This window comes from Sinocyclocheilus rhinocerous, unplaced genomic scaffold, assembly GCF_001515625.1.
Source record: "Sinocyclocheilus rhinocerous isolate Xijiao unplaced genomic scaffold, SAMN03320098_v1.1 scaffold1049, whole genome shotgun sequence".
NCBI classification, from domain to species: domain Eukaryota; kingdom Metazoa; phylum Chordata; class Actinopteri; order Cypriniformes; family Cyprinidae; genus Sinocyclocheilus; species Sinocyclocheilus rhinocerous.
Window position 1 is genome coordinate 47,424 of NW_015652136.1, and position 12,307 is coordinate 59,730.

General features: G+C 38.6%; 1 protein-coding gene across 1 annotated transcript in view; it reads left to right on the top strand.

Annotated features, from left to right (window-relative positions):
• Positions 1 to 12,307, top strand: part of smc1al (structural maintenance of chromosomes 1A, like) — a 62,394-nt gene that overhangs the window by 25,430 nt on the left and 24,657 nt on the right. The window contains exons 6-19 of the mRNA XM_016519108.1: positions 1,886 to 2,144; positions 2,631 to 2,771; positions 2,857 to 2,939; positions 3,026 to 3,125; positions 6,965 to 7,072; positions 7,163 to 7,348; positions 7,428 to 7,607; positions 7,896 to 8,042; positions 8,137 to 8,274; positions 8,854 to 8,970; positions 9,062 to 9,168; positions 9,367 to 9,508; positions 9,603 to 9,748; positions 9,843 to 9,996. Coding sequence (XP_016374594.1) covers positions 1,886 to 2,144; positions 2,631 to 2,771; positions 2,857 to 2,939; positions 3,026 to 3,125; positions 6,965 to 7,072; positions 7,163 to 7,348; positions 7,428 to 7,607; positions 7,896 to 8,042; positions 8,137 to 8,274; positions 8,854 to 8,970; positions 9,062 to 9,168; positions 9,367 to 9,508; positions 9,603 to 9,748; positions 9,843 to 9,996 — 2,008 coding nt within the window. The remainder of the gene's footprint in view (positions 1 to 1,885; positions 2,145 to 2,630; positions 2,772 to 2,856; positions 2,940 to 3,025; positions 3,126 to 6,964; positions 7,073 to 7,162; positions 7,349 to 7,427; positions 7,608 to 7,895; positions 8,043 to 8,136; positions 8,275 to 8,853; positions 8,971 to 9,061; positions 9,169 to 9,366; positions 9,509 to 9,602; positions 9,749 to 9,842; positions 9,997 to 12,307) is intronic.

The window sequence follows — 12,307 nt, forward strand, 5'->3', positions numbered from 1 at the left end:
GGCCTGACAGGGCATCATCACAGTGTGGTAGGGGCGTAACATTTCCGTCACACGCTTGATGTATTCGGCCAATCATAATGCACTGGATAGCTGGCCAATCAGAGTACACCTCGCTTTTTCAGACCGATGAGCTTTGTAAAAATCGACTCGTTTCAGAAAGGCGGGGCATAGAGGAGAAACAATAATGTACAGTATGTGGAAAATAATGTGTTTTTTGAACCTTAAACCGCATAAACACATTTCATTACACCAAATACACAAAATAATGTTCTTTTTATCAGTATCATATGACCCCTTTAATGCTGGTGTTGCACTGAATTCTGTGACCACCGAATTGTGTGACCCTAGTAGGCACTGTAGTGAGGGTAGGTTTAGGATTAGGACTGGGTTTAGGAGCAGGTCGGATTAGCTCAATACAGCGCCTATTAGGGTCACATAATTCAGTGGGTCACAGAATTCGGTGCAACTGTATGCAGTTATGCTGTATGCGCTCGCATTTTATTGAGATGGAAACTTTATATAGGTAAGAAATTGTACATTCAGGAGCTGGTTTTCAACCCCTGCCCTGTGAATTTTATAAATACAACAAAAGCTACATTATTTTCCTCCGCAATGAGGTGATAACTTTTTTAAACAGTTTTTGTAATTAAACCAACAAGCTTCACTTGTTCGCAAGCTTCACACTCACTTGTGCTTTCTCTCTCTATCTCTCTCTCTCTCTCTCTCTCTCTCTCTCTCTCTCGTTAATTCATTTGAATTCATTTAATTAAATATCATCTTGGCACTACTTTATTTCACTAAAGAATTCTACTTCTAACGAGCTGTAGATAAAATAGCCTAACAAATTAAAATTACCCGCCGGGACCCGAGCCACTCTACATGAATTATATAAATAATTTTAATAGCATGGCCATTCAAAACCCGAGGGTCTACCATGTGCATGTAAACAGACGGGCCAAAAGGGCCAAAACGGTCAAAAGATCGGATCTGTGCATTAAGACTTGCAGTGTAAATGCAGCCTCTGAGTGCTTTGAGTGCTTGCACACTTGGTGAGCGCTTGTATTCAGTAAGTGCATCATGTTTTGCTTCAATAACCAGGGTCATCTCACTGGACTTGGCTTCAAACCAATCACTGTTCTTGGAGGTCTTCTTCCCAAAGACTGTGAAGGCTGTTTTCTTAATAGTCTCCTGGTGGTGGTCCCATTTCTCAGAGATAGGGTTGTGCAAATGGTCTGCAGATAGAGCATCTTCAAAAGATTTGGCAAAACCTTCCACTTTCTCTGGATCCTGCATCATGGTGGTGTTGATGCGAGGCTTCCCAGCTTGTCTGGTACGGTGAAATTTCTTAAGTTGTAAAAAGTTAAACTGAATATAAAACTAATATTTTGAGCAAATTGGGTCATTGGTTTTTCCCACAGCAGCTCACTATTTTTCAAATGTTTTGTATGCAGAAATGCATTAATTCTGAGAAATGATATGGCTGCTGGAGGGTTTACATGCACACCATACCAAACCAATTAATTGATACTGAATTCTTTATTTTCATGATTATCATTATTTTATTGCATCCCTACTTTTTAAATTCACCATTTGATATATTTATTTTATAGTGCATATTTTTCTTTGCTGAAGTCAAAATGTAATGTGAAATTGAGAAACCACCAGCTGGGTCATAGGACATGATTATTGGCAGATTCTAGTCATTACCTGACCAAGCAGAGCATTCTTAAGTTCTAATATGCTCTGAAATTAGTCCTGAGCTCTTGCAGAATTGATCAGGGCAGGCCAAGAAGATGAAAATTAGTCTCTGATTGATCACATATTATAATATGTGATTAGAGCCCAGCTAATAGATAGTAATTCATTTTGTTTGACATGTTGACAGGGAGAAGGATGCAGAGCTTAATCAGAAGAGGCCTCTGTACATTAAAGCCAAGGAGAACACTGCTCACAAGATCAAGAAACTAGAGGCTGCCCGTAAATCGCTGCAAAACGCCCAGAAATGCTACAAAAAACGCAAGGCAGACATGGAGGAGCTAGACCGTGAACAGGGGGCGGTGGAGATGGCCAGACAGGAGTTTGAGGAGCGAATGGAGGAGGAGGCTCAAAGTCAGGGACAAGATCTACAGCTGGAAGAGAACCAGGTACAGCTGACTGAGGGTTATATACTGTGAAAAATGCAACATTTATTTGCCTGTGCAATTGAATTTTGTTAGACCGCCCTGGTGCGCCTACAGAGTTGGCCAACTGCCTTTGATTATGTGCTACATTTTTCTGTTGTCTGCACTGTTTCTGCACCTCAAGATATTGTTCTGATATTTAATTTCAACAATTGTTTTTAATGAATAAAATAATTTTATGTGCTTTCATAAAAATAAATTTAGTGTGAAAAACAAATGTTTGTCACTTTTTATCATTTAATTTTAATATTAGTGAAAAATAACCTGTTTAATCCTGCCAGTAACTTGCTTGTCTTAAAGATTAAGCCGCACAAATATATGTGCACAATCAGTAAAGGCTAGAATGCGCTACACAACTTTAACATCCTGAACAAATTTTAATAACAGCTTCTTTAACCATGCAATTAAAAATACTGAGTTTAAGTTACTGTTGTCTTTGTTTGTGTTTAGGTTAAGGCATATCACCGTCTGAAAGAGGAGGCGAGCAAGCGAGCTGCTACACTGGCTCAGGAGCTGGAGAAATTCAACAGAGACCAAAAAGCTGACCAGGACCGTCTGGACCTGGAGGAGAGGAAGAAAATAGAAACAGAGGTGCAAAGAGTTTCTGAAGACTTAATTATACAGTGAAAATAAACAAACAGAGCAGCTTGATTTGTTGTGATTGTTGTTACGATAGGCCAAGATCAAGCAGAAGATCAGAGAGATTGAGGAGAACCAGAAGCGCATTGAGAAGCTGGAGGATTACATCACCACCAGCCGGTACAAACACTTCACAATGCCACATCTGATTCGGCAAACAGCTGTTAGTGTGTGTGTCATTGCTCTTTTTCTCTTTCTGTTTCCAGACAGTCTCTGGATGAGCAGAAGAGGATGGAGGAGGAGCTCACAGAAGAGGTGGAACAGGCCAAACGAAGAATAGATGAGATCAACTTGGAGCTTAACCAGGTAAGAGTTCAGAAAGGCAAGCGCTAAAATACTTCATCATATACATTGACAAAAATGCAGTCATATCATTGTGAGATTCTGGTTTAGCTCACAGTCTCCAAAGTAAACCAAAGTGATTTATTACCATTTTTTCCCTCAAATACTTTGAGAAAATAAGTTGTCACAGTGGACAAAGTAAACTCTACTTACATGAATAAATCCTGCCCATGTACTTACATGAATAAATCCTGCCCATATCAACAAAAGTGAGGTTGGGGGAGTCTCTAAAACAAAAAAAACAAAAAATTGCACTTCATGATTCATGCAAATGAGGAGTATTTGTTGGGGTGGCTTTATATGAGTGCATCTCTGAAAGGAACTGATTGTCTTCTGAAAAGTTCTGATGGCATTTTTTTTTTCATCCTACCTTTTTGTAATGCCTAATAAAGTAGTTAGTTTTTTTTAAGCGCTGCTTCATGTACAGGGATAAAGCGGGGTAACTTCTGTATTTCTGCTTTTGCTGTATTTCTCCTTCTGTCAGAGAGTGAATTTGCATTTTTTTAGAAACCTGAATAATCTTCTTTTAACCTAATTGATAGATTCTGGAATATCCAAAACCATGGCAGGAATGACTCTCTCTCTCTCTCTCGTTAATTCATTTGAATTCATTTAATTAAATATCATCTTGGCACTACTTTATTTCACTAAAGAATTCTACTTCTAACGAGCTGTAGATAAAATAGCCTAACAAATTAAAATTACCGTTATTTCCCATTATTTATCCGTTCAGTCAGATTTTGTGCTGCAAAACATCCATGACAGCCGTACATGCTGGCAAATAATAACGGCCACTCTACATGAATTATATAAATAATTTTAATAGCATGGCCATTCAAAACCCGAGGGTCTACCATGTGCATGTAAACAGACGGGCCAAAACATCGGATATGGTCAAAAGATCGGATCTGTGCATTAAGACTTGCAGTGTAAATGCAGCCTCTGAGTGCTTGGAGGGATTTCACACTTGGTGAGCGCTTGTATTCAGTAAGTGCATCATGTTTTGCTTCAATAACCAGGGTCATCTCACTGGACTTGGCTTCAAACCAATCACTGTTCTTGGAGGTCTTCTTCCCAAAGACTGTGAAGGCTGTTTTCTTAATAGTCTCCTGGTGGTGGTCCCATTTCTCAGAGATAGGGTTGTGCAAATGGTCTGCAGATAGAGCATCTTCAAAAGATTTGGCAAAACCTTCCACTTTCTCTGGATCCTGCATCATGGTGGTGTTGATGCGAGGCTTCCCAGCTTGTCTGGTACGGTGAAATTTCTTAAGTTGTAAAAAGTTAAACTGAATATAAAACTAATATTTTGAGCAAATTGGGTCATTGGTTTTTCCCACAGCAGCTCACTATTTTTCAAATGTTTTGTATGCAGAAATGCATTAATTCTGAGAAATGATATGGCTGCTGGAGGGTTTACATGCACACCATACCAAACCAATTAATTGATACTGAATTCTTTATTTTCATGATTATCATTATTTTATTGCATCCCTACTTTTTAAATTCACCATTTGATATATTTATTTTATAGTGCATATTTTTCTTTGCTGAAGTCAAAATGTAATGTGAAATTGAGAAACCACCAGCTGGGTCATAGGACATGATTATTGGCAGATTCTAGTCATTACCTGACCAAGCAGAGCATTCTTAAGTTCTAATATGCTCTGAAATTAGTCCTGAGCTCTTGCAGAATTGATCAGGGCAGGCCAAGAAGATGAAAATTAGTCTCTGATTGATCACATATTATAATATGTGATTAGAGCCCAGCTAATAGATAGTAATTCATTTTGTTTGACATGTTGACAGGGAGAAGGATGCAGAGCTTAATCAGAAGAGGCCTCTGTACATTAAAGCCAAGGAGAACACTGCTCACAAGATCAAGAAACTAGAGGCTGCCCGTAAATCGCTGCAAAACGCCCAGAAATGCTACAAAAAACGCAAGGCAGACATGGAGGAGCTAGACCGTGAACAGGGGGCCGTGGAGATGGCCAGACAGGAGTTTGAGGAGCGAATGGAGGAGGAGGCTCAAAGTCAGGGACAAGATCTACAGCTGGAAGAGAACCAGGTACAGCTGACTGAGGGTTATATACTGTGAAAAATGCAACATTTATTTGCCTGTGCAATTGAATTTTGTTAGACCGCCCTGGTGCGCCTACAGAGTTGGCCAACTGCCTTTGATTATGTGCTACATTTTTCTGTTGTCTGCACTGTTTCTGCACCTCAAGATATTGTTCTGATATTTAATTTCAACAATTGTTTTTAATGAATAAAATAATTTTATGTGCTTTCATAAAAATAAATTTAGTGTGAAAAACAAATGTTTGTCACTTTTTATCATTTAATTTTAATATTAGTGAAAAATAACCTGTTTAATCCTGCCAGTAACTTGCTTGTCTTAAAGATTAAGCCGCACAAATATATGTGCACAATCAGTAAAGGCTAGAATGCGCTACACAACTTTAACATCCTGAACAAATTTTAATAACAGCTTCTTTAACCATGCAATTAAAAATACTGAGTTTAAGTTACTGTTGTCTTTGTTTGTGTTTAGGTTAAGGCATATCACCGTCTGAAAGAGGAGGCGAGCAAGCGAGCTGCTACACTGGCTCAGGAGCTGGAGAAATTCAACAGAGACCAAAAAGCTGACCAGGACCGTCTGGACCTGGAGGAGAGGAAGAAAATAGAAACAGAGGTGCAAAGAGTTTCTGAAGACTTAATTATACAGTGAAAATAAACAAACAGAGCAGCTTGATTTGTTGTGATTGTTGTTACGATAGGCCAAGATCAAGCAGAAGATCAGAGAGATTGAGGAGAACCAGAAGCGCATTGAGAAGCTGGAGGATTACATCACCACCAGCCGGTACAAACACTTCACAATGCCACATCTGATTCGGCAAACAGCTGTTAGTGTGTGTGTCATTGCTCTTTTTCTCTTTCTGTTTCCAGACAGTCTCTGGATGAGCAGAAGAGGATGGAGGAGGAGCTCACAGAAGAGGTGGAACAGGCCAAACGAAGAATAGATGAGATCAACTTGGAGCTTAACCAGGTAAGAGTTCAGAAAGGCAAGCGCTAAAATACTTCATCATATACATTGACAAAAATGCAGTCATATCATTGTGAGATTCTGGTTTAGCTCACAGTCTCCAAAGTAAACCAAAGTGATTTATTACCATTTTTTCCCTCAAATACTTTGAGAAAATAAGTTGTCACAGTGGACAAAGTAAACTGTACTTACATGAATAAATCCTGCCCATGTACTTACATGAATAAATCCTGCCCATATCAACAAAAGTGAGGTTGGGGGAGTCTCTAAAACAAAAAAAACAAAAAATTGCACTTCATGATTCATGCAAATGAGGAGTATTTGTTGGGGTGGCTTTATATGAGTGCATCTCTGAAAGGAACTGATTGTCTTCTGAAAAGTTCTGATGGCATTTTTTTTTTCATCCTACCTTTTTGTAATGCCTAATAAAGTAGTTAGTTTTTTTTAAGCGCTGCTTCATGTACAGGGATAAAGCGGGGTAACTTCTGTATTTCTGCTTTTGCTGTATTTCTCCTTCTGTCAGAGAGTGAATTTGCATTTTTTTAGAAACCTGAATAATCTTCTTTTAACCTAATTGATAGATTCTGGAATATCCAAAACCATGGCAGGAATGACACTTTTGATGAGGTGTGCATTAATCACTCTGTAACTGATGGAAACTCTGCAACAGGTGCAGAATAGCTTTGAGAGGAAAGAATGAAAGGTTATTCAATGGAAAAAAAGCCATCATTTGCTCAACTCTATGATATATTTCATGCAGGTGATGGAGCAGCTGGGTGATGCTCGTATCGACAGACAGGAGAACAGCAGACAACAGCGTAAGGCTGAGATCCTGGAGAGTATCAAGAGGCTGTATCCTGGATCAGTGGTGAGAAGCGATTTCTTATTGTTCACAGTGTCATTGCATATATGTGTCTTATATAGCTGGATGCTCACATATGGTCATCTCATTTTCCAGTACGGGAGACTGATTGACCTGTGCCAGCCCACACAGAAGAAATTTCAGATTGCTGTTACTAAAGTTCTGGGCAAAAACATGGATGCCATCATTGTGGATTCTGAGAAGACGGGTCGTGACTGTATCCAGTACATAAAAGAGCAGCGTGGGGAACCCGAGACCTTCCTGCCCCTAGACTACCTGGAGGTGATGTCATTGGATTTATTTTTCACCGAATGTGTTGTGCTTGAGCAAGTTGGCTCATGTATTATAATGTCCTCAATAGGTCAGGCCCACAGATGAGAAACTCCGTGAACTGCGTGGTGCTAAATTGGTGATTGATGTAATTCGCTACGAGCCACCACACATTAAGAAAGCCCTGCAGTATGCCTGTGGAAATGCCCTGGTCTGTGAGAACGTGGAGGATGCTCGCAGGATCGCCTTTGGAGGACCATACAGACACAAGGTACAAAGAGAAAAAAATCACGTCACAAAAAATCCAGCTATCGGATAGGTTTTGAGTGTATTATGCATTAGATTGTTGGTGACCGGACTACAAGGAGTCCATAGATGTACTGTCTAAAGCCTGTAACACCACAGCGACTACTGCGAACCCCTTAGAAACCCCAATACCTTAGAATTGTGTGATGATTATTTCTTAGACAAGAATTACTCACTTTTTGTGGGAAATCTAAAAAAAATGTTTTGTCTGGTTTGTATTTGGTAGTTTATTAGTTCTGGATGTTTTTTTTAGACTGTGGCTCTAGATGGGACATTATTCCAGAAGTCTGGAGTGATCTCCGGAGGTGCCAGTGATCTGAAGGCCAAAGCTCGGCGCTGGGATGAGAAAGCCGTTGATAAACTGAAAGACAGAAAGGAAAAGCTCACAGACGAGCTCAAAGTAAGTAATTCTGAATCAGAAGGATGCTTAATGTGATATGGGCAAGGAGATTTGCCGTTGACTGATTGGATTGATGTTTATGTGTGAATATCAGGAGCAAATGAAGGCAAAGAGAAAGGAGGCAGAGCTGCGTCAGGTGCAGTCTCAAGCTCATGGTTTGCAGATGAGACTCAAATACTCTCAGAGTGATCTGGAGCAAACCAAGACCAGACACCTGTCCCTTAACATGCAGGTACCCACCACTTAGTCAACTTGTGTTGTTCCAAACTGCTGCCACAAAAACGCTGCTTATTGCTTTTATAAAAAGTGGAAGAAATAAGACACTAATGTTCAATAATAATATTAATAAGCAAAAATTTGGAAACGCTTTACAATAAGGTTCCATTAGGTAGTGTTAGTTAATGTATTAACAAACAATGAACAATACATTTATTACAGTATTTATTAATCTTTGTTAATGTTAGTTAATGGAGATACAGTTGTTCATTTTAAGTTTGTTAATTCACAGTGCATTAACTAATGTTAACAAGCAAAACTTTGGATTTTAACAACTTAACTGGGCCATGAAAATAGCCTTTGATGCTTAAATGGCATTAAATAAATATATACTACTATACTACTATTTGAGTTTAACTGGTGTTTAGTCACAGCTGTGTATTTAATGGCATTTTGTAGCAGCTTTGAATGTGGCCCATCCCATCTAAAATTGGAGTCAGAACTGTTCTGTTTTGCTGCTTGTTTATTTTTCTCATCAGAAACTACTTAATGCAGTAGAGATATTTGTCACATTTTGTTATTGGGGTAATTTCAGGAAAAGTCAAAGCTGGAAAGTGAACTTGCTAACTTTGCTCCACGCATTAATGACATTAAGAGAATCATCCAGTCACGAGAGAGAGAGATGAAAGACCTGAAAGACCGCATGAACCTGGTAGGACACAGCACAGTTATCTGAAAACAACTTTACCTTGGTTAATTTATCACCTGTCTTCAGTCTTGTTGGTGTTTGTCTTTCATTCCAGGTGGAGGATGAGGTTTTTGTAGAGTTCTGTAAAGAGATTGGAGTTCGTAACATTCGTGAATTTGAAGAAGAGAAAGTAAAGAGACAGAATGAGATTGCAAAGAAACGGTGAGGTCATTAAAAAACCCCATTGATCTTTAAAAATAAATAAATTCTGCACATTTTCCACCCAAATTTGGAATTATCTTTATTATTATTATTTTAAATCTGTCAATTAGAATTTGTAGGGAGTACTTAACTGTTATAATAAGATGCAAATAGTTGATGTAACTGATGATTAATCCTTTCCTCAAACTCTCTGGGTAGCCTGGAGTTTGAGACTCAGAAGACACGTCTGGCTATCCAGCTGGACTATGAGAAGAACCAGCTGAAGGAAGACAAGGAGAAGGTGATCATGTGGGAACAGACGGTCAAGAAAGATGAGAATGAGATCGAGAGACTCAAGAAGGTAGACAACTTTCAGATACTCTCATAATGATACTCTTATTAAGCCTAGAAATAATGTTCGATCTCATTGAATTTCATTTAATATTTCCTAACAGGAAGAGCAAAGGAACATGAAGATCATTGATGAAACCATGGCACAGCTGCAGGATCTGAAAAACCAGCACCTGGCCAAGAAATCTGAGGTTAATGATAAAAATCATGAAATGGAGGAGATCCGCAAGAAACTGGGGGGTGCCAACAAGTGAGCCCTTTCATTGTTTTATTGTAGACATTCATGGATGTTTTTCAAGAAAATGAGTATGATGATGTGAGGAAAAACGTTTGTGTTTGTCTAGGGAGTTGACGCAGCTGCAGAAGGAGGTGACAGCCATTGAGACCAAGCTGGAGCAAAAACGTAGTGACAGACACAATCTTCTGCAGGCTTGTAAGATGCAGGACATCAGACTTCCCCTCCGATCAGGAACTATGGATGACATCAGCCAGGAAGAGGTGTGTGCCAGGCTAATCCTTGACAGCATAAACTCTCAAACTCATGAACTACCAATCAGAAGTTTGGACAGTTGACTGAGTTTGTGTTTTCATAGTCTTAACTTTAAATTATTTTGATCTAAAAGTTTATGCTTGAAATTAGTTGTGTAGATACTCTATATGTAATTTATCTATAATGTGAACTTTAAAATAAAAAAATGCATTTTGTTTAACTCATGTGGAGTAGATGAAGAAAAGAAAGAAAAAGAGTTTTCTTCCAAAACTCGGAAATGTTATGGCAAAACCAAAAAGTATGAGCATGTGTGCCATCTGAGCTCTTGCACTTATCACATAACGGAGAAACTAAAGGGTAAATTTGATTGAGTTTAGTTTTGGTATAGTGTAACCTATGCAACACTTTAAACTGTATAGGTTGTAATCTAGCATTAATAGAGCAAGTATGAATTCGTTTCAGTCCCTCTTCCCAAATCTCGTTTGAGATATTCAATCCAATTTCATTCTCCCATGTTACTTTGAGGTAATTTGAAGAAACTGCAAAATGAGAAACAAGCAAAGAAACAAACCAAATGTTTGTCCATAGGAGGCTGACCCAAAAAAAATCATACATACAGTGATCCTGGGGCAAACAAAATGTTTTATGTAGTGGCACACCTGTAGATATCAGAAAAATTGTGATTGGGAAAGATCAAAAGTTTTATACAGTTGTTCAAAAGTGGCAAATTTTCCATCTAAATAAAAGTCTTTGACTGTGGCCAGTCCTTTGCCTCTCCACAGTGAAAATACCTTATCTGATTGGCCAGGCAAAAAATTATGATTATTGCAAATGGGCAGGTGCACAGAAGGACCCCAAATAAATGGCATCATGACAGAATCTAATTGTTTAAAAAAGGAATGTGGCAAATATATAGGCAAATTCTGAAAAAGATAAAGCGAGGTAAAGAGGCCATTTTTATGGCATTGACCTGACCAATTAAAGATAATGCCCTCCATTTATCTAGATATGTTTAACTTATTTATGGCTTCTGTGAAATTTAAACTAAAAATGTTTTTTTTAGGAATAATTAACCCTAAATAAGTAAAGTGATCCCTTGTGATTCTAAAAGGTAATGACCTCTAAAACTGAACATCCAGCCCTTCACCCAGGGGCATAAATACACTCGAAAAACCAGAAAAACAAAAACAAAAAACCATTCCATTAAAAAAGGCAAAGCACTAGGAGGATCACTCAAATATAAAAGCAGATTGTCTGCATATAAGGACATTTTAACCTTGCGAAGATGGATGGCCAGAGGTCCTAAAGCTAAATCAAATAGCAGTGGGCTTAGACAACAACCCTGATGTGTACCACGCTGATGAGGGAAGAAAGCAGTCCTATCCAAATTAGTGAGCATTGCAGATTTGGGGGAAGAATAAAGCATTTTTATCAATAGTTTAAAATTCTCACCAAAGCCAAACCAATCAGGCACAGAAAACGTATAACTCCATTCAATATGATCAAAGGCCTTTTCAGCGTCAAAAGAAAGAACCACTGCCTTAGATCTCTTACTTTGATTGCGGTCATGGACAGACTTACCATTGGGATTGAATGGGCTGCAGCCCAGGGGCCCCGCCTTAACCCGTTTACATTTGTTCAGTTATGTGCCAGTCAGAAACTATTAGCCGCATTTCAACTGCGCACACGGCTAACAGCTTCCAGTTTCCAATTACGACATTCAAAGCCATAATCAAACAGCATAAACTGGAATTAATTTATTTTTTTCACATAGAAAAAGGACACGTATTAAATCACTTATGCGCTGCGCCGAATCGCCGATTAATTGTGATCACATGGCTACTTTAAACGGTTTCATTAAGCCTTTAGCCCAAAAGAGCGCACATTTACAAAGATAATGATAAATTCTCACGTTCATGCCTCACTTCTTTACAGAGGATGATTCTATATTATATTAATGTTCCACTAAATTAATCTGAAGAGGTTTTGAGCGCTCTCTCCCGTCCAAAGACTATAGAATAGCCTCTTACAGGGACTTTGTCCCGTCTCACTACCTCCACACAAAGTGGAGCAGAAATTTCATCAAAACGATAAAAAAAAATAAAAATAGCCATTTACAGGGTTCTTACGGTTATGAAAAACCCAGAAAGCTTTGGAAAAGTCATGGAAATGTATTTTACAAATCTCTATATAATAGAATATATAGTGCACAGCATAAATGAGTACACCCCCTAAAAAACAATGGACTTGTGAAAAGGCCCCTGAAATACCGTATTGACCCGAATATAAGACGATGTTTTTTTCTTGGAAATACATCTG